Raw genomic sequence first — 27,512 nt, 5'->3', positions numbered from 1 at the left:
ACTTACACTGTCTTCCATTTTTATTTAAATGTTATATATATGTGTGTCATGTCTCACCTAGTAGAATAAAGAAAAATTCATGTCAAACGATAAATGAATGAATGAATGAATGAATGCTGATATATAGAGCTGTCATAGCTGATCTTTCTGTCTCTGTTCTTCTCATGGTTTACTTTGGTTCTAGGCACATAGTCAGAAGTTAATAATGCTTACTTTGGTAGCCCACCTAGCCTGTAGTTTCACTTTCTGCAATTTCAGTTATCCTGGGTCAACTGTAGTTTAAAAATATTAAATGGAAAATTCCAAAAATAAACAATTCATAAGTTTTATATTGCACATTGTTTGGAATAATGTAATGAAATCTCCTATCATCTCATTCCATCACTGAACTCTGAATCATCCTTTTGTATAGCATATTCATGGTGTATATGCTACTCACCTGTTACTCATTAAGTAGCCATCTCAGTCATCAGATCATACCAGTCTGTTCAAGTAACCCTCATTTTAATGAAAATGTCCCAATGTGCAAGAGTAGTGATGATGGCTATTCATATATGTCAAAGAGAAGTCTTAAGTGCTTCCTTTGAATGAAAAGATGTAAGGTGTCAACTTAAAATGGAAAGAAAAAGAAGTCATATACTAAGTTTGCTATAATCTGTTAATAACCAGAAATCTTCTGTTAAACTGAGAAGAATAAAAAAAGAAATTCACATTTGTTTTGTTATAAATTTGTTAATCTGTACTATACCTAATTTATAAACTAAAGTTTATTATAGGCATGTATATTTAGAGAAAAGTATTGTATTTAGAAAGTTTGGTGCTATCTGAAGTTTTATTTATCTGCTGATGGTCTTGGAACATATTCCCCTGGGATAATGAGGGGCTACTTGTCTCCAGGGGCTAATAAAAGCTTTGTATTATGTTTCTCACCCAAGCTCACCTTCAATTTTTCTTTTGCTTATGGAATTTCAATTTCCTTCCTGCCACCTGTCCATGCTTCAACACTCTCTAGAGCTCGAGTGTTGTGTGTGGATGTTACGGTCAGTGAAAACATTGTGTTCCCCTCGCCACAGTGATTTTTTTCTTGGTGGGGGAGTGGTATACAGGTGCTCCAAACAGAGCCAATGAAACACAATAAAACAGTATAATCAGCAGACTTGGAAGTCCTGTCCTACATGTATTTGAGTCAAGATTCTATTGAATCTTCTGCCAGACCCTTGTCCTGCAAAGAGTTCAAGAATATAGCCACGCAGTCTGGGAATGGGGGAAAGCAGAGGAGACCTGAGAGAAGGTAAACTGGATTCTGCTGGTGTAATTTGATCCTTTGAATCCAGTGCTACCTAAAACCAAAACCAATGTTTTCTTTTGACTTTTCTTTTACAGGAACCAATTAATCCTTTTCATTATTTATGCCTCCATGGGTTAGACTTTCTGTCACTTGAAAACAAAAAAATGTTTAAACCATAGATGCTTGAGAGAAAGGGGGAAAAGTAGAATCAGAGAAGCCTTGTGACTTCTTAAAAATCATACCAAATGCCAGATGCAGTGGCACACACCTCTAATCCCAGAGGCTGAGGTAGAAAGATGGCAAGTTCAAGGCCAGCCTCAGCAATTTATTGAGCCCCTCTGCAACTTAGCAAGATCCTGTTTCAAAATAAAAGTTAAGAGTATGGTTCAGTGTTTCAACACCCCTGAGTTCCATCCTTGGTACAAAACAAACAAACAAAATCATACTAAACCATGGCAGCTCAAAATGCATGCTGGATTTTTGTTTGAGCTCTCAAATGAGGAGACCTCAAGAAACAAACCTGATGTGAACTGTAATAATAAGGTCTACATCTGTGAAATCACCAGCCCTATTCTGAAGGTGCTCTTCAGATTCATTTCACCTGACAATCTTCTAAGGAACTTCTCCTCTATTTTCAGGTCTCAGAGTCCTGAGTTTTGCCAATGACTCTTACACACATTAGCTATTTGGTTTGACCCAAGTAATTTAGTTGAGTACACTACAGGTTTCTCATCACTAAAATGACAGACTTAAACCACATCAGTGGTTCTCACAGCAGGATTCCAGACTAGGAACATCATCATTACCTGGGAACTTATTCCAAATGCAGATTCTTAAGCTCCACCCTCCATCTACTGAATCAGAAATTCTGAAGCTGAGGTCAACCAATCTATATAATAGATTTTAACAGATGCCCTCTCACTCCCCTCCCCACCAGGTAGTTTGGATGCATGCCCAAGTTGGAAAACCACAGAACTAGAGCATCCCTGAAATACCTTCAAATCAAAAATGTTGTGTGATTTTGTCCATGCTTCTATTTCACACTTATAACTGGGACACAGAATTACTGAGGGAAAAACGTGCAGAACAGGCCCCTGTGCTCAACTTGTTTTTGAATATAGAAAGGAAATTCCATTCTTAGGGCCATTGGCCTTTCCAATATAAGGAAGTAGACACATTGCTCACAGACTTCCTGAATGTGACAGCTATGGATACCATGGATAACCAGTTCCAGATGCTGAGCCCTACCTGTGGCACCAAAAAGCAATAGGCCTGATGTTTTATGCACTGAGGAACACTAATCGGTCCTACTGTGAAGATGCTGTCAAGGAAATTTCCTCTGCTCTTTGATTCCTTCACAGAACATCTGTTACAAGGAGCTCCATGTAACTAAAACCTGAATCTCTTCCCTCTGGGAGTTTTCTTTAATGAGTGTCTTGTGGCTACACCTCCTCCGTAGGGTTTTCAAATGTGTTTCAAGTCAGTTATAGCTTTATCCTGGATGCCAGGGTTGGCTGGCTGTTAGATCTCATAGTTAGGGTTTTTGTTTTTTTCTTCGTCTAGGAGTTCATAAATGTAACTCCACAGAGTAGACTGATTTAGCTTCCAGTTACCTAGAGAACAATTATTATCATGTAATCTTTTATCTCATAAAAAGTTTTTTGATGCAATGATCACTCATAACAAGCCAGCATTTACTAGGTGCAAGCTCTGTTTTGCATACAGTATCTCATTTAATCTTCACAAATTCTACAAGGATAGTGCTGTCATTATCTTTATTTGCACATGAGGAATTTGGCTTGCAACTAGTACATTAAAGCCATGCAACTGGGAAAAGGCAGAGACTGTTTTGAAGCCTAGAGCCTGGCTATAGAAGACTAGTTTTGAGTCACCATCATCTGTTATTCAGTGGGCATGCCTTGCACTGACCTCTCATATCATCTTTAGCAGAGGAAACACAGATGTCTAGGCACTGATCAACAGGTGTCTGAAAAAGAAGCTTGGCTCTACAGCTGTGTCAAATCCAATTTCAAGGGTATAGTTTGGTTGTACTGTTGGGTGTTGGAAGCCCATTGGGAAAGGACTGGGGTGTGTCCCTGGTTAGCTACATGATCCATGCTCCTCAGTTTATCCTCTAATGAGAGGTGAAAAAAATAATTGGTTAAACATTTTTACAGCCTTTCAAAAAAACATTGATCAGAAGCAATATTATGTAGTATACACTCTTTGTGGAAGACAAAAAGACAATGTATTGGACCCATTATTACCCAATGTGGTTTTATGTACTTACTTGCACACCATCTAGTTTGAAAATCTTTCGTATTCACCCACAAACTTCTAATATATACTTGAATGAAAATAAGACAATATTTAAGATAGTCCTTATCTTGATCTATCTTGAAATGAAGAATCATAACTTTTCTGAAAATATTCTTTTCTGCACTTTCATCTCTTAAGTGCATTGTGAGTTGTAATATGCCTTTCTTCCTTTGGCTTGTGATACAAAATTTAGATTTTCTGATTTGACTTGCTGTTGTAGAAGCTTTTGTGCATATATGGTACAGAAAATTTTATTAAAACTAGTGCGAATACATTTACTCAGAATATTAATATGTAATAATGGCATCATTATTGTTAATTACCAAGTTACCCTCTCTTAGGACCTGACTAAATTTGAGTTCTTTGTGTTAATGCTCTCTGTATCTCAAAGAAAATGAGGACATGTGATTCTTCTGATTGTACAAAATTTCTAGGCCTATAAAGAGAGATTTAGTTTATCTAATGGTGTTAAATTTGAAAAAGTCAAAAACTTCATTAAAAGAGAGGGAATAGTTTATATTTGTAAAAATGAAGGAAAGTATAAAGAAGTGAATAATGTTTATTATTATACTAAATCAACTTTCCATGAACAGATTAAAAACACTACAGGCCACTCATTCGAAGGTAGAATATTCTAGAATCCAGCCCCTGTGAACAGTGTGAATATGTGGAGAAATCATTTTCCAGAACGGTCATGGGAATGACTATCTGTGTCCTTTAGACAATTAGGAGAAATACCTTCTTTATCAAAATCTGAAATTGCAGCATGACCACAGACAAAGGCTTGAATCTTGTTCACATAGTTGACTCTATAAATCAAGTAAGAAAATTTCCTAATATGTGCATTGGTTAAACAAATTGACCACAGTGTCTGTCAAACTATGGAATTCAACTAATATAGAACCCATTGCCCCCAGAATTTTTATGTACTCCTTATTTAACCTTGGAAAGTTCTGTCCTCTCTAAGCCTTAGTTTGTTCATTTGACAAAGGGTTTCATAATCACAGAACCTTCCTGGATGGATTTAAGCAAAGGATAAAGAATGTGTGCACAGAGCAGATCAGCTGGTGCTTAAGTAGGTTCTCAATTATTTGTTTAAAAGCATAGAAAGCATGATACATATTAAATAAACGTTTTACATAAACTATCACTATTAAGTTGAAAATTAAATGAACTCATAAACATATAACTTTGTATTTTCCTTGATAATTCCAACAACTGCCTCTTAAAACTAAATGTAAGGAAGCAGCAGATTGGTTGTGGTATACTAAATTATAAGTGAGGACTAATTTGAGGATCAAAGATACTCTTTGGGAGATATCACTTGACTGGTAGGAAAAGCATTAGCTGTCTCCCTCTGTCTCATGTATTTGTTCTCTCTGACTTAGAAATATCCCTCCCCACAGTTTCTGAATCTTGATGTTTAATTTAACACAAAGGTCTTTGAGAAGCACAACAGGGGGTTGTTCCTGGTAGTTCTGGCATTGAGGAAATTGAAATGTACATGTTTTTTCTCATTTATCAAAGAAGGGCAAGAATCTAAAGTGACATTTTATATCAAATGAATTATGAACTGTGTACTTTGTACCTAAGGGAACAACAACTAAATTAGGGTTTTAGATAAAAAGAGAGCAAGACACACACACACACAAAATAGGTTTTTAATAAAACATACAGTAATTTCTGTTACTGTGTCTGACAGGGACATGGCTGAATACAGTCTTTCTGTAGAATGGATGCAGGCTACTTGAAAAATCTGTAAGATTTAGACATATTTGAGATATTTCCTCAGAAACAATTGAACCTAAATATCTTACACTCAGTGAAACATTCTTGATAATCTTAGCTTTTTGTCCATGCTTACTTACTTAGGAAAAAAAACAAATTGAAAATTTCTTATTTCCTTGCAAAATAAGAAATTAGAGGTTATTGAGAGGAAAAAAAATAGCTTCCAGGATAAAATGATATATATGAAAGGGTCACATTTTATCCCTCTTCTGTTTATCAGTAAGATGATAAAAGACATATGTACACTCACACATAAGCAAATAATTCCACTGATTAAGGGCATGGATTATAAAACCAGCTAGATCTGTTTCAAATATTAATTTCTCCTCCTCTTTTTTATGTGACTGTAGCAAGTTCCTATAATCATACTTTGCCTCAGATTTTTTTTTTCATCTCTGAAATGGGAGTAAATGATATGAATTACCTTGTGAGATTGACACCGAGAAGAGCAAATGTGATGTCTTGTAATGCATACAGCATGATACACACACATAATAACTGCATATTACACAGCATAATTTAATTCTTCTCCCATGATGGAGAAGATTGGGCAGTAGGAAATTAACCCAATTTTTCCTGAAGTCTAGGAAGCATTACAATTAAACAGGACCACAGCCTGTCCATGTAATATACCTAATAATCTTATTTTCCAATTACCAATTAGAAATTCTTAGGGAGTTCTTTCTTCTTCCAGAAAAGTCTGTTTTGATTACCATGCTATTCTTCCAAAAATGGGTATTCTAATCTGTGCTATATACAAATTAAAGAAGGGCATTATAGGAACACATTTATTTCAGACTTCCAAATACCCCCAGGTGCTTAAATCTTTAAATGATAAAATTCCTTGTTATTAAATCTTATGTATGTTCTGATACCAGTGTTATACTGGGTAACAATTGTGTGGCTAAATTACTAGAAAAAGAACAAAACTACCAGTGATTTCCTAATTATAAATTTTCTTCACATGGACCTAATCATATAATTATTGATCATCATTGTGGTCAAATGAGCATCATATTTATTTCTCAAATTTTTATTCTAACTCTACTTACGAAGTGGAATCAGTTCTTAGAATTCTTTCATCATTTTAAATTCTTTTGATGACTACTGTTTTGCTCTCCCTAATAAAGAAGTTGAAGTTAATGATCTACTGAGATAAGGGAGATTGTCTTGGTTTATTCAGGTGTCTGGAACAAAACATTACTGACTAGATGGCTACAAAACAACAAATTCATTTCTTACTGTTCTGGAGTCTGGGTAGTCCAAGATGAAGGTACAAGCAGATTTGGTGTCTGCTTATAGCTTCTTCCTTGTAGATAGCCATCTCCTAATTTTAACCTTACATAGTAGAAGAAGCTGGAGAGCTCTCCAGAATATTTTTCAGAAGGGCCTAAACCTATTCATGAGGGTGATCTGTCCCCATGACCTATTCAGCTTCCAAAGATCCCACCTCCTAATATCATGTGGGCCACAACAATGTCAACATATGTATTTTGTGGGGGAGGGGACAGAGACATTCAAATCATAGCAGCTGACCTATATATGATAAATTTTAAGCCTAGAGCTATGCATTACTTGAATAATTAATTAATCAATTTGAATAGTAGGTACAAGCCCATAGTTAAGATGGTTTTAATAACCAATCCCTTCTGATTCTTCAAATGACCAAAATTTTTATTCAAAGGTTTTTTAATTTCTAGTCTAACTCTAAAATACAATATTTTATTTTCTTTGCTTACCTAAGTCATTTATTTATTTGCTCTTGTTCCTGTTAGATACATTCAACAAGCGAAACTTTAATGTATTCCTTCTAAAGAGAGCTACTTTTGAGACTAGCTTGAATTTACTCATTATGAAAATTATTTAGTAACCTTGCTAAGCATATCTTTTAAATTTCACAAAGGCTAAATTCTTCAGAGAATTATTTTAAATGAAATGAACAAACTTTATGAACTAAGTATAGGATAAAATTAATTAAATATTATTTTTGTTGTACATATTTTAAATTATTTTGCCAAATTAAAGATACACTCTAAACAAAGGATATCTAATTAACCAGATACTCAAGGAAAAACAATTTAATCTTTGCTGTCTGTAAACTAACTGAATGAAAATGATAATATCAGAATAAATAGGAATCTAAGATACATCCTTAATACTACTAAGAGGAATTCAAATGTCAAAAGCAAAAAAAAAGTGTCTAAATCTAGGAAATCTTGGTAAGGAAAAAAGAAAAAAATTTGGTTGGTGGTTTAACATACAAAAGAAAGAAAGAAAATTCTTCTGGGCATTATGACCTCAAGGCCTCTAATTAGTTTGACAAAGTGACAGTTCCACATTCTAGTTGAACAAATAATGTATCTAATGAAATTTAAGATCCCTATTTTTCTCTGAGCACAAAGAACCACATCATTCACAGCTGTAGGGTATTTCAGAATTAACAGAGGATGACTTCCGTCTGTCTGATGTTTCCCGGCTAACAAATTCAATGAAATTGTCTTGCCAAGTAATTTAAAGTAACTCTCTAATCTTAAATCACAAAGAGAGGTGGAGGTGGAGGTGTGTTGTCCTAAGGATGCTAACGTGAAGTGGAATTATTTTATTTCTCAAAATGGTCAATAGCAATTAGTATTCAGTGGTGTCTTTTTATTCTGGTGGCCTTGACCCACCTCTGCCCCCTCTTTCTATATTACTCCTATTATATACTGTAACAGGGGATATCCTTACTTCTTTTCCACTCTAATTAAAGCATTCTTAGTGAACACATGGGCCATTTTTCATTTCAGGAAGAATAATTACTTCAGCCAGGTGGGAACAGCCCATTGGGTTTCGTAGTAGTTTTGACAAATATTTGCACCAATTGAGATGGATATGTTATCATGCCATTGAAATGTTGGTGAAGTTTTGAGTTTCCCTTGGAAAGATAGACCCAAAGAATTCAGTGAAAGATCAAAGACAAAAACATCATTTTTTAAATTCAATAATGTGCTCTAAAATATTTTGTCACTGAGATAAAAAGTAAATGATGGATTTTTTAATTTTTTATTATATTCACATACTTTCTTTCCAGATGCTGCTTTTGTCCTAAATACTCTTCTAACTATACTGATGGCTACCTTGAGAATATATCATTTCTTTAGTGTGGGTCCATGAAATCCATAGTCCTTGTTATGTATCTTGTTTCTCTGTTTTCACTGGAGCCCCTCTTGGGAAGCTCTCAGAGTCAAAGATGCCTTGACCAAGAAAGAGATAAAAACCACAGAACAGGGAGAGATGAAGACTGAGACAAGAGACAAAGACAATGTCTTCAAACATCCACTACAAAAACCTCCTCAAGATTTAAATGATACAATTGAATTTTTTTTTTTCAAAAATTTATTGCATCCTTCCAAATCTCCTAGCTGTAAGATCTCTCTGCTGGCAGAGCAGCATCTACACTCCAACTGAATCTTTAGGCTCCAGGGAGGGAAGATGTGGAACAAGTAGGGAAAGGAAGCCAGACCCCTCTGTACCTGTGAGAGGAGTCAGTGTTCTGGTTTGGTCAGGTCATTTGAACTTCCATAAGTAGAAGTTAGGAACATGAGTTTTGGAGACATTTGAATCCAGATAGCAGCCCAACTACTTATTAGCTGTGTGCCCACAATACTTCATCTTATCAAGCTTTCGTTTTCTTGTCTCAACTTACTTCATACATAGAACCTCCATGAGGATCAAATGTGAGGATATATATAAAACATTCAGGTTCCTGGCATATAATAACTGCTTAGAATTGTTTGGTATTTTAGTGTTTCTTTGTTTTTTTCCTTCAAATTTCTTTTTAGTTGTAGGTGGACACAATCTTTGTTTATTTGTTTTATGTGGTGCTGAGGATCAAACCCAGTGCCTCATGCATGCAAGGCAAGCACTCAACCACTAAGCTACAACCCCAGCCCCTTTAATGTGTTTATTTTTATCAATGAATGTCAAGATGTAAACATTTCTCAAGGGGCAGTTAACCAAAGCTATTAAAGTGATTGATTTACTTAATAACTTTAACATAAAAAATTTTTAAACCCTACAAAAACTTTGGCCTTCAATCAACATTCATTTATCTAAAACAGATTTGATGAGACTTTACTAGTTACCTTTCCTGGGCCAGAAAAGTCTCTGGAGCAGATACAGTACATTCCCTTATAGGACTGAAGGCCATGGCCATATTGATGTTCTCTTTCATAAATATATTTATAGCATGTTTTGTGTGGAAACTTATGAATCACCAGGAAATGTTAGGATGGCTCATGGGAATGTGTCGGATTTTTACTTATTTCGCAGTAGGGGGCAGACAAAGGGGATGAGGTCTGGGCTAGGAAGGTAGTTGCTAATAAACTAGGATGATAGCCTTATATGTGTTTATAAATGATGAAGTAAGACAACTATGTCAATGTATTTAGGGTTGAGTTAGCTTTAGTGTAAAGTTGTGTTTTCCTTATTTGGTAAGACAATTATAAGTGGTTTTTTTTTTTTGTATCAGCTTGAATTTTTATTGTAGTTGTATTAGCATGTGATCTTTCACAAACACAATAGAAAAGACTTTCCAAAACCAAATATTAAGACATTTTTGTCTAGCCTTCTTCTTTTTTGCTTCTTAAGTTTTTATTTGTTCTACTTAGTTGTGCATGACAGCAGAATGCATTTCAATTCATCATACCTAAATGGAGTGCAACATTTATATTACTCAACATTAAAAAAGAATAAAATTATGGCATTTGCAGGTAAATGGATGGAGTAAGAGAATATTATTCTAAGTAAGTCAATCCCCAAAACCTAAAAACTGAACTTTTTCTCTGATTAGTGGATGCTGATCTACGATAGGGGCAGGAGGGCATAGGAAGAATGGAGGGACTTTGGATTGGGCAAAGGGGAGGGTGGAGAGGGATTATGAGGATAGAAAAGTTGGTGGAATGAGATGGATATCATTATCCTAGGTACACGTATGATTGCATCAATGGTGCATCTCTATACCATCTATGACCAGAGAATAAGTGGTTATTTTTAGAAATCAGAAATAATGGCTGTCATTGCCATATTTTATACAACTGTAAATTATTAAATATTGAGATTCCATTTAGATCCATTTCACGCTAATAAAATGGAAACTTCTTGGGAAAACTAAAGAAAACTTTTAACATGTGCTGGATGGGTAACTCATCATATTTCTATTTTTTGTTTTGCTTTAGTCCCTAAGAATCTCAAGGGGGAAAAAATGCCTGCTACTTGACAGTAGCTAAACTTAATGTAGGTTTTGTGGTATAGTTCTCTGATCCTTTCTTTGTCATCTTGTGGTTTAGTTTCAGTGTTCAAAACATTATTTGTGGAATTATGTTTTAAAATATAAGATGTATTGAGGATTTTTATCCCTCTACTTCTGGGACTCAGACATTGAACTTTCACTGAAATCCTGTGTGCTCCACCTGTCTATCCCTCCTGCCCAGAAGTATCTGGAGACCCATGACCTGTTCACTGTCTATAATTTTCCCTCTTTTTCATTGTCTATCATCTTGCTATCCTTCATGAAACTGTTTTCTGGGTTTATTACAATATTCCCAGATCATAAGAATAGACCAGGTACTTTTAAATATTTGCTAACTTAAAAATTATGTTGTATATATAGTTTATATAGATTATAGGTAATATATATTTATGTCATGAAATTATGTAATAAAATATGTAAAGGCATAGTTTTATTATCATATATTATATGTATATAGGCACAGATACATACATATATAAAATATTCATTTTGATATGGATACTGGGAAATAGACTGCTCATACCTTAGTGATAGGCATATAAATCAATTCAATTCTCTGCAAAATAATGTGTCCACTAGTATCTGAAGTAATAACAATATTCATGCCTATTCACTCAACAATTCGGAAAAGCATGCCTAAAGATGCATTTATTAGTCTATTCTGTATTGTTTATAATACTGAAAACAATATCATTCTATATCTATCAACATCATCTTTTTAAGGGAATTTTCTACATCTATAAAATATAATGTGCTGATAATTTTGAGAAATTATTGAAAATATTTAATGGCACAGGGAATTTTTGACCTACGTTTAAAAAGCAAAAATAAAAAGTTTACTGAAAAAATATATAGGTAATCACCTTAGTTTTTTTTCTAAATATGTATACTATATTTACATAGAAAAAGACAACCAAGTTCTTCTATAAGAATTCTCTCTCATAGTATAATCATGTTAACTGTTTTTTTCACTTAATTTTCAAAATTTCTACCATAACATGTATTTGTATTAGAAAAATACATATTTTGAAAAAGTTGGTTTTGTTTAAATATAAGGAACGAAATTTTAGCATTTGAGAATGTTTAGCACTTTTTACAAAAACAATGAAAAGCATAATCTCTGTACCCATGGAGTTTTTATTACCATTTCTTTCCCACCTGTTGGGAGAAAGCTATGGTTCGACTTAAATTTCAGATTCAGGTTGGTGCCAGGCATGGTGACGCATTCCTATAATTCCAGTGACTCAGAGAGGTCTAGGCAGGAAGATCACAAGTTCAAGGTCAGCCTCAGCAACTTAGCAATACCCTGAGCCACTTAGGGAAAACCTGTCTCAAAATCAAGGGCTGGGATGTGGCTCAGTGGTTATGTGTTCCAAGATTCAATCCCTGGTATCAAAAAACAAATAAACAAACAAACAATACCAAAAAAGTAAAAGAAAAGAAAAAGGATTCAGGTTGGTGTGGAAACACAAAAGATGTGTGAAACCAGAAGTTGACATTTATTATTCTTTGGTTTCAGAGATGTTGCCTAGGCTTTTCTAACTTTGATTTTCACATATGTGACAAAGGGCACTGAGGAAAAGGATAAAATGATTGTATCGCAAAGTAGTATTTCTGCCTTAATATGATATTGTCCCAAAGCAAATTTCTGTGTCCTTTGACTAGCTCCTGAGAACTGGCAAATTCACACTGGTAGCTGTATGTGAGATTCCTTATGAATGATAAGGAGACAGTTTCTCTCTGTGATAATAAATAAATCAATAAATGAAACCAGGAGAATACTGTTTAAGAATATGACTTGGGCAGAAAGTATATCCAAACTTTATTGAAGCTTATCTGTTTAATTTTGTAAGTGGTTTGTTTTATTTTTATTTAATATGTTTAATCTATGTTATAAACCACTTTCTATAACAGGCTGCCTCATGGTGGTAGAATTAAGAGCACTGTCTTCGACCTATCCAGTCCTACTCTGAATCCTCCCTCTGCCATTAACCAGTTTTGTGATTTGAGATAAAATATTTAACTTCTTAGAGCTTCAGTGTCTATCTACGCTACACAGAGATAATGCTACGATTTTGGAGTCTAATTCTGTGTATTTATAAATAATTATGTTAAAGAACTTGGCACATAGTATGTATTCAAAAAGTTAGTTCTTGGGAGAGGCAATTTTATGACCATGAAACTTGCTGTAACCTACTTGTTATCATTTTACGCTGCTCTGTTTGCACATCCTTGGGCTCAAGGTTGACTGTCCATTTGTTAGCACATCTGCATATTCCTCATAATTAATATCTTTTTAAATGACATATGGTTTAGTGACTGGAAATCAAGTCTTGCCTTCTGTTTTCAATTTGTTCATGACTCAATGAGTCCGTATATGTGTCTGAACTTTAATTTTGCATTCTGGAAACTAAAATTTAAAGTCCTTGCTCAGATGTAGCTATTTCAGAAAATGATGGGGAAATGTGTGATCCAAGGCTTTTGAATGAGTGCCAGGTCACTCAGTGATGCATCAAGGATGCATAGAGATAAAAGTTCATGGTTTCTCTTTTGTTAACAGAGAAACCCACACAAGGATGCTGAAAGATCTAATCTCTGCAATGAGGGCATAATATGGGGGAGAGTCAGAATTCAAGTGAACCCAGCAAGAAGCTTAACATGTGAATGGAATGAGCACAGGAAGAGCTGGAGAAGCCTGAGGCACTGGAATGAGGCTGAGGCTATGATTAATCTGAATGAACCATCTGAAAGGGCCCCATGGCAGCACCTGTACAAGCTATGATCCTCTGAAAGGCTAGGACGAATGCACCCCTAGAAGTTTCTAACTTCCAATTCCCCAAAACACCAACTTCCAATTCCCCAAAGCATTCATGCCTCTTTTAATTCTATGCATATAGTTTTGTGTTAATAGTTATTGAGTAGTAGCCCTTGGCAGCTTCAAGCAAGGACCTGGTACACAGTGGCATTCAGTATCTTCTATTACAAAATTGAATTTAATACAAATTAATATAGGTTATTTTGTCTTTTATTGCAGCATTTTATTTCACTATTTTGCAATGCATGCATATATATATAAAGAATACACACCAATGGGGTTGGGGTTGTGGCTCAGTGGTAGAACACTTGCCTAGCATGTGTAAGGCATGGGGTTTAATTCTCAGCACTGCATATTGATGATAAGTTCATTAAATAAAGGTCCATCAACAACTAAAAAAAAAATTTAAAAAATACCCAGCAATAGTAACAGGTTGGGCGTGTCCTCAGAAAAATTGGTGCATGGGGGACTTGCTGTGAATTCATATTCTCCCTAAGACTTTATTCCTCTCATTCCTCCATCCTTAGTAGTCACCTGCTATGTGGGGAAAAGTCTCTATTTTTGCCCTCTAGAGCTCACCCCAAGAGTTCTGTAAATCTGTGTGTGCAAAGGGTTGGATCCTGAATTGTAAATCATTTCAGTTTGTTTTGGAGCAATTTTTTTTTAAAAAAGATAAAGTCCACAAGTGTGCATCATTGAAAGGTTTGATAAAATCATATATTCAAAATTATACCAACTAGAAATAGATCAATGTGTGATTTATTTATTGCTTAACGTTTTCTATTAATTTTCCCTTCAAGAGAAGGCTGAATTTGAAATTTTATTAAAAACTCCCTTCTCAAGAATTTATAGATTGGAATAGCTGTTTTATCCAGTTGCCATGTAGAATTAGTATTTACTGGACAAGGTGTGTTGATTCAGGGAGGTTGTCTGTGGAGTGTTTGCCCCGTGAGGGTCATATTAAACTTGAGAGAAGCTTTTTGAGCAACATGGCATCTTGGAGACAATATATCAAGCTGATGGATACAGGCTCTTCTGTTACAAAACCAGGGGTGGAATTATGGCTGGCTCCCAGTTATTGCTTCAGCGCTAAGGACCCTCTAAGGAGTAGATCTAGGATAAAAGGGGTTAAACAGAGGGGAAAGAAAGGTGTCCACAATTCATCATCACTAGGAGCATAGGGAATAAGTATTTACATAAAATTAATTCAAGATGACCACTTGTTTGGAAATACTTTGCAGTTTTATATAATCAAAATATGCCCAATTTAAGGACTATTTTGTTTTGTTATCACTCAGAAGAAACTACATGATACTTATATATTCTTAGGGAGCCTAGTTTGGGGCATCCTCTCTTTCTCAATAGTATGATAATGCAGTTTTAAATACATGAAGGGATTTGGGGTGCATATTAAAAATGTGATTATCTTTTTCAGGCTGATGACTTAGAACTAATATTCAGAATTTAGATTGTCAATGACATTGTACTCTTTGGTGTAGAAAAATGAGACAAATCAGTATTCAAATTAGGGACTTGGTTTTATATGTCACACATTATATAAAATTTGAACCTTATTTTTTGCCCATGTTTTCACAGTGCTCATTTTACATGTGTACACATATGAAAAAATCAATCGAAGCATCTATACCAAAGAAGTCAGCATTGTTTAAACTATTTGTGTTCATAGATAAAGTACTGATTGCAAAGTCTTTAGAAATGAATGTTCTTCACACTGAAGGTTTAGAGCTAAGCTATGAGACAGCTGGCCCTGGGTGGCAGTCTTATTGTAGCTCCTAGTCAGGCCAAACTTGACTGATAACTATTTTATCCCACTTTCTCTCTCTTCAAGTAACTAACTCACCCTCACACTTTGGCCCTGGGCTGTTGCCTTTGCTTTTATTTTGCTCACTGAGACATGGTAAGAGATCTTTGCTATTTTCCCATCACTGATTCTACCCACTTCCCTGCATCTCACTCTCTGCATTCATTTCTGCACAATGGGGACTACAGACCCTGCTCTATTCAACAGCCAGAAGCTCTGGCTGTCCATTCAGTTCACATGTGCCCTGTTTTGTCTGCCTGTCTCTACACAAGCCCTTTGCTGTGGCAGTTATTGTTTATTCTCCCACATATCATTTCCCCATGTCTCCTATTCAACCTTTTCAATAAGAATGCACATGTTGCCACACCACAAAACCTTTGTTTGATGCCGTGAACTTCTTTAGTTGCTCTCCCATTTTCGACTCCTCTTTAAAGCTAACTCCCTCTAACAAGTTGTCTAAGCTTACTATATCTACTCATTTGCCCCATCATTCTCTTCTTAGCCTTCTTCAATCAGAATTCCAAGCCCACCTCCATGGCTTCTGTTCTTGGTGAGGTCAACAAACACTGTAACTTAGCCAAATGCAAAGTTTAACCCTTTTGCAGGGGAGGATAACCAGGGATTGAACCCAGGAGTCCTTATCCTCTAAGTCACATCCCCATCCCCCTTTTTTATGTTTTATTTGGAAAGAGGATCTTGCTTATTTGCTAGGGTCTCACTAAATTGCTGAGGCTGGTTTTGAACTCGTGATCCTCCTGCCTCAGCCTCCTGAGCCACTGGGATTACAGGCATATGCTCTGCAGCAATTGACCTTCTTCCTCAAATTCAGCATGCTTGGATGCACTTGACCATCCCTTTCTTTGTAATATCCTTTCCTTTCCTGGCTTCCCGTGTGCCCCTTCTTTTGGTTTGTCCACCATCCCACTGATTACCCCTTGTCAGTTTTCTTTACTACAGAGGCCTTGTCATAAATGTTGATGGATTCCAGGGCTCAGGGCTCAGATCTCTTCTATAGTCACTCTATCTACATTCTCCCTAGTTTATTTTCATCTAGTCTCAGCCTTTAAATACCACAGCTACATTAACCCAAAACTTCTCTCCAGACTCTCATCAGAAACATCTTCTGTGATATCTCTAATGAGTTTACAACATACGTATAACATGAAAAAATATATAACTCTTAATCCCCCTCACACAACCAATTTTTCCTATCAGTACTGCTCATTTCAGTAATGACACAACCATTCACCTGTTTGGGCTGGCATTAGCATTGTCTTTGAATCCCTTATATTCGGTTACTAACACACTCCCCACTGAATAGCAAAATACCTTATCACCTCCACAGCTATCACTCACACCTAAGCCACTGGCATCTTTTTCCTGGATTATCACAATAGGTGATGTCCCTATTTCCACTCTTTCCCTTCTTTCCCATTAGCCCAGAGTGGTCTTGAAAAATTTAGATTTAGATTCTCTCATTTCCCTTACTAAAAACCTACTGTATCTCCCAGCCCCATTTATAACAAAATCCAAAGCTCTTCCTGTGACTTCCAAAGTCCCACAGGATGTAGACCCTGCCTGTCCTTTAACCTCTTTCCACTTCCCCTCTCTCCCTCCTCAGTGTGTTTCAGCCACTCTGGCCTTTCTGCTCTTTTATGAACACAATCAGAGCACCCCCTTTCCATGCTGCCTCTGCATTTCCTGTCTCTGGCTATCTGGCTTTTCCTCCAGACGGTCTCATGGCCTCCTATCTTATGGAATTGAAGTCTCTGTCCAAATATCATCTCATTACATATCCTTCCTAAAATCTTTCTACGTGATCCAAATTGGTATCTCATAACTAAAATGTAAACTCCTCTTCATTTTTTCTTTCCTTTCCTGCCTTATTTTTCTCCAGGTTACTCACCACTACCTGGCATTCTTTTATATATCTTTTTATTTGTTGCTTGCTCACTTCACTTATAATATAAGCTCCACAGGGGCAGGAGTGGTATCTGTGTTACTCGGTGCTGTTTTCCTTCCTTATGAAGGACACTACTTTGCACAGAGTGGAGCCTCCATAAATGTGTATTGAACAATTGAGTGCATTATTGATGAACCCAAAACCTTTACAGAAGATTGATGAAACATGTCATCTAATTCTCCCATTCTCATCACTGGTCATTCATTGGCCTCATGGTTCATAGGCAGGTTCTCCTGAGTCATTGAGCACATAAAACCCATACACTACAGCACAATACATGCAAAATAAAGTTGAAAATGGACCCTGATAATTTCATTCATTTTCATTATTTGATCACTTCTCCTTCACCAGTGGTCATAGGAACTTAAATTAGAATAATCAAAATATTCCTAAATATTTAGATGATCATAATAATTAAGTTGTGCTAAGGAAAGGTCAAATCAGTCCAATGTGATAATGGTAGTAATAAAATAATAGTAATAATAATAATAATTGACAATTACTAATTCTCAGAGCACAAAATAAGGTGCTTTATTTACATGATCTCATCCTCACAACAATCCTACAAAAGAATCCTTATTTTAAAGATCAGAAAGCATAGGCTCAGGGTCATTAGATGATTTTCCTAAAGCCATAGAGCTTTGTTTAATTTGTTTTTGAGTTTCAACTAGGTTTGGAACAAACATTGATGTGATATGTGCATTCAAGTTATACTTGTTGGAAAAAATCAAATAACCAGAGTCATCTTGTAAAAAAATTTTTTTCAATACAGAATTATAGTTATATTAGACAAAGGCACAAAAAACGTACATTGGAGAAAACATAGTCTCTTCAACAAATGGTGCTGGGAAAACATGCAAAAAAATGAAATCAAACCCTTATATCTCACCATGCACAAAACTCAACTCAAAGTGGATCAAGGACCTAGGAGTTAAACCAGAGACACTGTGTCTATTAATAAGACTCCGATAGCACAAGAATTAATATCAAGAATCAATAAATGGGATGGATTCAAACTAAAAAGCTTCTTCTCAGCAAAAGAAACAATCAGTGAGGTGAATAGAGAGTCTACAATTTGGGAACAAATTTATACCACATGCACATCAGATAGAGCATTAACCTCTAAGATATATAAAGAACTCAAAAATCTTAACACCAAAAAAAAAATCACCCAATCAATAAATGCATCAAGGAACTGAACAGACACTTCTCAGAAGAACATATACAACCAATCAACAAATATATGAAAAAATGTTCAACATCTCTAGCAATTTGAGAAATGCAAATCAAAACTACTCTAAGATATCATCTCACTCCAGTCATAATAGCAGCTATTAAGAATATAAACAACAATAAGTGTTGGCAAGGATGTGGAGGAAAAGGCACACTCATACATTGCTGGTGGGACTGCAAATTGGTACAGCCAATATGGAAAGCAGTATGGAGAATCCTTGGAAAACTGGGAATAGAACCACCATTTGACCCAGCTATCCCTCTCCTCAGTCTATACCCAAAGGACTTAAACATAGCATGTTATAGGGACATAGTAACATCAATGTTTATAGCAGCACAATTCACAATAGCTAAACTGTGGAACCAACCTAAATGACCTTCAGTGGATGAATGGATAAAGAAAATGTGTATATATACACAATGAATATTATTCAGCCTTAAAAGAATAAAATCATGGCATTTGCAGGTAAATAGATGCAGTTGTAGAGTATAATGCTAAGTGACGTTAAACAATCCAAAAAAACCAAGTGCCAAATATTTTCTCTGATATAAGGATGCTGATTCACAATTTAGTTGGTGGGGGAGGGCATGGGAGGATTAGATGGACTTTAGATAGGGCAAAGGGGAGGGAGGGAAAGTGTGGATAGGAAAGATGGTGGAATGAAATGGATATCATTACCCTAAATACATGTATGAAGACATGAATGGTGTGACTCTACTTTGTGTACAACCAGAGATATGAAAAATTGTGCTGTATATGTGTAATATGAATTTTAATACATTCTGCTGTCATATATAACAAATTAAAAAAAATAAACTGTAGGGGCTGGAGATGTGGCTCAAGAGGTAGCGCGCTCGCCTGGCATGTGTGCGGCCTGGGTTCGATCCTCAGCACCACATACAAACAAAGATGTTGTGTCCGCCGAAAACTAAAGAATAAATAATAAAATTCTCTCTCTCTCTCTTTTAAAAAAAATAAGTTGTAGATTTACTCATTCTTATTAAGCCTTCTAGAACCAACCTCTGATAGATTATATCAAACAGGTACACTGAATTTAGGACAGATTTACCAATGCTTGAAAATGTAACATGCATGCTCTGACTTATGACATATTTAAGGGCAAGGGCACTGTGAAAAGGGATAACTTCCTAAGATATATACGGAAAAAAAAATTTTAGTTCATAGTCTCACAGGTAAGAATTAAGCCAAGAGACTTGATTAATTAATTAAGAATTAAATATGCTACATGTTTAATTACAGAAAAGTACAATTTTAGCAAACTTCTCTTCCTCAGAAAGAATAAAAGAGCCCATGATGTTCCTGTGTGATAGTGTGATTAAGGTGATTATGGGTTATGGATGGAACGAACTTAAGACCTGGACTACTTCAGTATTCAATCACTCGGTCTGTTGAATAAAGAGTTAAATTAAAAAGGTCCTCTAATATTTGCCTCACTAAATTCCCTCCCTGTTTTCAATTAGATAAACAGAAGTACAGGTGGGAATGTGTGCATATTCATTTATCTTGCTGTTTGGGGGCTGGCTTTTAAGACTGAAATACTAATGTAATTGTGTTGAAATGAACAATAAGGAAGTACAGTAGTTCAGGAATGAAAATGTTAAATTAAATGGACCATGTTTAACATTGTTGTTGATCCTGAGGAACAGTTTTTCCAGTATATGGAGCATTTCGATTCCATCCAGCATATGTTCTCCACAGTTTTCTCTGCTCTAATTCATCTGTGTTTTTCGACAGCTCCAGATGGCGTGCTGCCTCCCAGGCTTTCATCTGCCACTCCAACCAGTCTTCAGGTTGTCTGGTCTACACCAGCTCGTAACAACGCTCCCGGCTCTCCCAGATACCAACTCCAGATGAGGCCTGGCTACTCCACCCATGGCTTTCTAGAGTGAGCATTCTCCTTTGCCCATCTTCCTGTCAGCTGGGTTATTGTATGTACATGTACAATTTTTGAAGAATAGATCAGCTCTCATTTGCCACAAATGCAGGTCATTTTTTGAAAGTTCAAAGAAGAAACAAGCAAACAACCTGGCAGATAACTATGTGCTTTGCAAAAACATCTATTTTTCTTCAATATAGCTTTGAAAGTAAGATTTCTTTACATTAAGCTTTTCATGAACACAGGTAGAGCATAAAGCCAGGTTATATCTGAAAATGACAAACGGTTGTCTAAAACATGACTGGAAAATTATAGTCCCTGTTTTATAAATTCCCATGACAATCAACCTCAATACTGATAAAATTTATATCTCATGTAAACACGAATTTACAAACCTCTGGCCGATGACCACTTAGTCCTAAAGAGATATCATTTGATGGCACAAAATGGCAGTACTTCATTTAGGTCTACTTCTCTGGAAATTTCTACAATTACTTGCTTTTTATTTCTCTGAATGACTAAAATTTCCTAATTAACATTTCTCTCCCATATAGATTATTTTCCAGTCCTTCTGCATCGTTAAGCTATGAGGTGAGAGATCTCCAACCATACACAGAGTATGAGTTTCGGTTGGTTGCCTCCAATGGATTTGGCAGTGCACACAGTTCTTGGATTCCACTCATGACTGCAGAGGACAGTAAGTGGTCTAAACAATATACAGCCAAATGTCTTCTACATTAGGAAGCCTTAACTGTTTTTAATTTTTCCAAAGCAAGGAAATGAGCCCCTTTTATTTTCTTCTTGTTAAGCAACAATAATCTTTTCCAGGGCAACAGAGAGGATAAAAGCGGTCAGTCTCTCAGAAGGAAGAAAAATGTGGGCTTGTGGGGTTGGAGGGTTAGGCATACAGACAGGAAGAAGTACTTCACGATAAATTATGACATGGCCCCATTCTATCCTTCAGGGTACACTTAGGTGCCCTGACAAAGAAAGGTTGCCATTTTCCGTTCTATGAGAAAATATTTTCTGCTTTAGAGGAATTCTGGCAGGCAGAAGAAAATGAAATATGGACATTACATCATGAGACTGCTTGGAGTGCCCATGTACTTATTCCTGGAAACCAAGTCCCTCGTACTTTTATACCCAAAATACAACCTCTAGGATAAAGAAACAAAATCTATAATAGTGATTCTGCATGCCTTACAAAGAGTACAGAGGGATTGCCTTTTTCAACTAATAAAGATAATTTTCTAGATTTTCATTGAAAAGTCTTTCTTATCTATATATTTGTACTAAGTCATATCCAGGAAATAAATACATGGTATAAAGTTTGTTTTTATACAGACCACATCTACACAAGCATATTTAGAGAGAAGTATCATTTTTTTTAGAAAAGTTGGAAATTAAATCAAGCTACAAAGAGTGAATGAGGACACTATCTTTGAGGAATGAGGTTTTTAGGGTTAATCTTGTCAAGTCTGTTAATCATAGGCTTCTTAGGAAATGTTTCTCTGTTGGCTAATTGCCATTCTGGCATTATATCCAATGAGAACCTGAGTGACTTTCAAAAGACTATATGTTAATCTAATGGTATAGTTGAAAAAAATATCAATATGTATTAAGTAGATTGTTTTATAATACCTTTAATTCTATTATCTCAGTGATGATAAGATATAAAGTGAGAGAATCAGAACAATTTTCTTCAGATCAGATCTTTAAAGTTTATATCATCAAAAACACTACTAGGAACAGTAATATATAATATTTAATCCGTGTCTCCCAATTTGTAGTTATTCCCAGGGAGCAAGTTAACTAACTTACATGCAATGTTTTTGGTCTCGAGGGAACCAGTCAGTCAATCAGTACAGTAAAATAAACAGTACCCCAGACCCTATAGCCATTCATGTACCACCTTTTAGAGGAGCATTATAACCACTCTGGACAGGCAAACATAGTGATCACCAGCTATATTCAGATTATAAATTGGAATGCTCACACTGAAAATAGATTTCTGAAGAAACGTTTAAAAAAGAAAACAACTGAAAATAGATATTGAATCTCCTTCTCAGATAGAGCAACACGCTTGCTTGATGGCACTCCATAAAGATGTAGTAAAAATAATTAATTGACCCACTGCAGAGGTAATGGTAGAATGTCAAGTTGGAAGACGAGAGAAAGGGTTTCCTTTTTCTGGTACCATAATTTGTATTGCCCCAGAGAAAGGACACAATCAGAGTCCTCAGTGGTGATGTTCCCACTGTCCTTATTGAATGGGGGCCAGGAATTCCTATCTACAGGCAGGAGGGTGGCATGTAAATAAACAAAGCCTAAAACATTGCAAATGACCAATTAAGGCAGCATCTTTTGTTGAACCAACTTACTTCCTCTCTCCTTTTATAAAATAAGTCTTACTGATTCTATGTGGTTACAAATTTCATGCAGAGTCAGTGTCATCTTTGTGGTATTTCAGGCCTGGGTTTGAGGTGAGGTCATTAACCCTTCATTTTCCTTAAGTAAGAATATGTAACTGATTTACAATACAGGTAGCAATTCAAGAGACCCAGACAACATTTTTATTGAAATACTTTCCTTCAGATGGATTGACTCTTCTTTCCTCTACTTTGCACATACACTGTGGAGTCACACACATTAGCAAAGAGCCAGAAGCTGGCCATTTGCCCCTGCAGGTTATGTTACCAGTGCAAACTCACCCCTGAGACATGGTGACAGTGTACTCTATATTTTGGATGTCAGTGGAGATGGATGCCATCTCTGAAAGGATGTGCAATTGACTTGACAAAGACTGAGTGATTGGCACGGGGCACAAGCAGTTTTTCTGTCAAGACCACAAAGCATTGCTTATAAAACCACCCATGCTGACAGCTCCAAGCTAGAATCGCACTTCAGACTTGATCCTGACCAGAAACTTCCGCTCACCAAAGTGCAATTTTCAATGTAGAAATTTCACATATCATCTTACAGAATGAAACAGAGAAGTCACCTCATGCCCACATTTAAATTTTATACCATCAACAGGCAACTCTCTCCATCAGCCATAGCCCCCAAAACTTTCCAGTGCCCAAACAGGTCACCGGTGGCAATATTTTGAGTGGGATATTTCAAGGCAATAATGTTCATCAAGCCTGCAGTGGGACAGAAACCTGAAAGAGAAACCTAGGAAAGAATTGAGCTACAACCAGAGAAGCCACAGCTTGGGTGCAGAGAAGTTCTCATAGACAAAGGCCCAGGAAGAATTTTAATAGATTTCTTTTTTCAAATAATTTGTCATTTACATCAGGGTGCCAGCAATATCCAGTTCCATGCATTTTTAAAAATCTAGTGTGCTGATGCCAAATAATAATAATGCACATTTCCCATGAATATTTTAAATCCTGTTAAGTATGTGTTAATAAAAGATGTTTGTTCCAGCTAACTTGGTCAGTGTAGTGTTCAACTGTTTGCAACCAGATAAATACAAACAACACGTGATTTTTTTTTTTAACGTGATAGCAGTTCAAGCACCTGTCATGTCTGCAGCTTGCAAAGCAGCATTTAGATTGTGTTAGACTTAGGAACATGTGATTAATGAAAGGAAAACACTTACCTAGAAGCTGAAAATTGTTCTTCTATCCCTCCTGATGATAGTATTGTTACATCTCTCGTATGTTTACAAATGTTTTGTATATAATATATGAACTTAAAACTCGGAAAGGATAGCAAGTTTCTTTGAACCTCAGTCTAAATGTGTTCATGCCATTTTACCTACTAAAATCCTACTTTGGGTGAAATATGAGATAACCCACTTTTACGTAAAAATACAGATTCCCTAGATCAATCAGAGTCAGTTAATTTGGTTTTAAGTTTTCCAGATAAAAAGACTGAAATATGAATCAACTTGTTATTTCAGTCATTTTAATGACAAATGTATCGGGTCATTATGACATCATGTGAGGTCATTATGACACCATAGCCAGTCATTGTGACACAACATAGGCTATTATGACATCATGGCAGGTCATTATGCATCATGGAAGGTCATTATTATATCACAGCAGGTCAGCATGACATCACAGCAGGTCAGTATGACACCATGTGAGGTCATTATGACACTATAGCAGTCATTAGGACATCACAGCATGTCATTATTATATTGCAACAGGACATTATGACATCATATCAGGTCATTATAACATCATGGCATGGAATTATGACATCATAGCTGATCTTTAGGATGCTATAGCAGGTCAGTATGACATCATGTGAGGTCATTATGACACCACAGCCAGTCATTATGAGGTCATTGTGACACTACAGAAGGTCATTATGATATCATGGCAGGTCAACAGACAATTATGACACCACAGCAGGTCATTATGACAACACAAGTAATGAGATCAATACTGAAATTGAAATTACATTCTAAAAATCACTTCCATACCTCAAACAGAAAACAAAACCCCGAATTTAGTTGTGAGATGTTTTTAAAAATTTGATCCTTTCTCCAAACTTATAGTTTTAAATTCACCAAACTTATAGTTTAAAATTGTATTTTTCTCACTAACAGACATTCTTAAATGCCATTTGTGGGATTTAAATAGTTTATTTTGTGCATTTGCATGCAAATTTTTTCATGGCTTTATTATTTTGCTCCCAGGCCATATATGAGTTTTTACCAGAATAGGATAGGTAGATGTGTCTTATTTCCTACCCGGTCAGATTTTTAAGTACTGATAACATACTGGGTGACTCATTGCATGGAACCTTTTTATTTTTCACACATTTATAATTTGTACTGTGAACAGAGGATGGACAAAGTGTGAGATTATCCTAATAATTGTGTCCTGCTTTCCTTTTTCCTTCAGCAATCTTCATTTATCTTTGAGATTCTCACAGCAATTTACAAAGGAATCTATAGTTTTTCCAGATTAAGACAGAAAGACATTACAATGTTAAACAAAATCTAGATCTGAGATAACCAGCTGCTTCTTTTTTTGCTGCGTGGCAGATTCTATCCCTTCATCAAGCTCAAATGTCACCTCTTCTGTGAAGCCTTCCCTTCTCATTGTTCTCTAGAATTTTGGTTTGGATTTATTTGTGTATCATCAATATGCCTTTCTGAATTGTAATTTCTCAACCCCAGGGCTCTAGCTCATCTATCTTTGTATCACAAATGTCCTAATTAGGAAAAAAAAAAAATTTTTTAAAAACTGGTGTGAAGTCTGATAAAGACAGGTGCCCAAAAATTGTTAGTTGAAGAACTGATTAAAAAGAGAGTTTGATTTAAGTAAATTGATGAAAATTTAACCAAGCAAATGTTATCTGTGAACCAGGGACAGAAAGGGACATAAAAGTCACAGGGATGAATAACCAGTGTTCTTCCCTTGAGGCCTCGGCTGTCTGACAAGGTGCACACTAAGTGCAGCCATAGTTAGAATACACAGAGCTGAGACATTTATGAAAGCAAGTGCATTTCTCTTAAAACAGGGTGTCAGAAAAGCCTGTCTGGAAGAGAAAACCAGGAGAGGAAAAAAGGAAATGTGTATATTTGGTGCTCACTTGAATATCAAATTTCAAACTTTGCTAATTCATTGGTCCAGCAGACAGTGGTAAAAGCAAACACCAAGGGAGGTGTCCGTTGACAGGCACAGGGAGGGGCCTTCAGGATGCTCTGCCTGGGGGAGGTTTCGGCCTCTGGGCATGAGCCAAGCAGGGTGAGGATGCTTGGCAAGTGCAAGGGAGAGAAGTCCCAGATTGCTCTTCATTTTTTGCTTCGGTCAAAGGCAGGCTACTCAACATAGACTGTCTTACCTACATTAATGAATGTTCTAATTAGAGAAACTCCAAATCATGTGCTATTGAACATGGGGCAGGCAGAGTACATCGTACTAAAAGAAAAACAATTTTTCTCATTCTTATTCTGTAAACCTGTAATAAGAGTATAACACTCTGAATCCTGTGACAAACAAGCAAGGAAGGTAAAAAATGTGGTCTGAAATTCGATAAATCGATCAAGATAATTCCAGAGTAGGATTTTCCAAATCATTTAATACATGCATGTGTGCCCTTAGGAGTATTTAAATTTTAAACCTAATATTGCATGGCAAACATCTCTTTATGATTAGTGTATTTTAGAATTTAAAGTCTCAACCTGCATCCTTAAGATAAGGGAGTTCTATGCAAGAGGAAAATAGGAATGTTTTTTAAATGAGGGTGGAGCACATTTGCATTAGTAGATTTTATTTTATTTAATGAAGAAATATGAACTACAAGCTTCAGTAGTGCTATATGATTATTTGGTCTTCACCATTCCAAATATCTTTCCCAATTGCTTTAAATATTAACCTCTTAATGTCGACATGTGTATCCTTTCATACAGTGATGCACATATTTATTTTACATATACCAAGATCTGTGATCAAAAGTAACACACTTAATAAAAGAAAATATTTATGATTATTTTCATATTGTTATTTCTATATCCTAAGATTGAAAATAACTTATTCAAGCTAAAAGTGACCAACAGAAAATCTTTTGAAATGATATATTCATTAGTTAAAAACTCTGTCCCTCTTGCCTCAGTTTCCCTTCTGAACTCTTGAGTTTCCTTTGGGCACCAAAAGCACACTACTTTTCCAAATTTTTTTCCACAAAAAGCACACTACTTTTCTTATAGCCTTCTGCTGAAGAACTCAGGTTAAAGTAATGAGAAATCAAATTTTATCTAGAATTTCCTGTGTTTAGTTTAAGAAATTAATAAAAATAGTTTTAGGATAGCCACCTTATTATTATTGCTTCAGTTTTATCAAGTGACTAATATGTGCAAGATACTGACAGAAACTACATATCTGTTCTCTCATTTAACCAATACTATATGTTGATCATTCACTAGGTATTTAAAAATTATTTTTGCTCTTCATCTTTGAAAAAATGAGGCTATCAATATTTGAAAATTCTCAGTGCACAATGCTAATTGCAACAGTGATATTTAATGAGCAGTTTTAAGATCCTCATATCTTAAATTCTTGGAGAGTTCAAATACCTGAAAACTGCTAGTTATTAGCAACAAAAAAGTGGGTGCTTGCCATAATGATTTTCT

The 27,512-nt window shown here is 35.7% G+C and overlaps 1 protein-coding gene across 1 annotated transcript in view; it reads left to right on the top strand.

Annotated features, from left to right (window-relative positions):
• Window positions 1-27,512, top strand: part of Ush2a (usherin) — a 763,436-nt gene that overhangs the window by 490,220 nt on the left and 245,704 nt on the right. The window contains exons 38-39 of the mRNA XM_046438452.2: window positions 20,275-20,425; window positions 20,971-21,113. Coding sequence (XP_046294408.1) covers window positions 20,275-20,425; window positions 20,971-21,113 — 294 coding nt within the window. The remainder of the gene's footprint in view (window positions 1-20,274; window positions 20,426-20,970; window positions 21,114-27,512) is intronic.

This window comes from Marmota monax, unplaced genomic scaffold, assembly GCF_021218885.2.
Source record: "Marmota monax isolate L192 unplaced genomic scaffold, Marmota_monax_Labrador192_F-V1.1 WCK01_AAM20220418_F8-fsc00118, whole genome shotgun sequence".
In the NCBI taxonomy this organism is placed as follows: domain Eukaryota; kingdom Metazoa; phylum Chordata; class Mammalia; order Rodentia; family Sciuridae; genus Marmota; species Marmota monax.
This window is presented reverse-complemented; position numbering and strand designations above follow the sequence as displayed.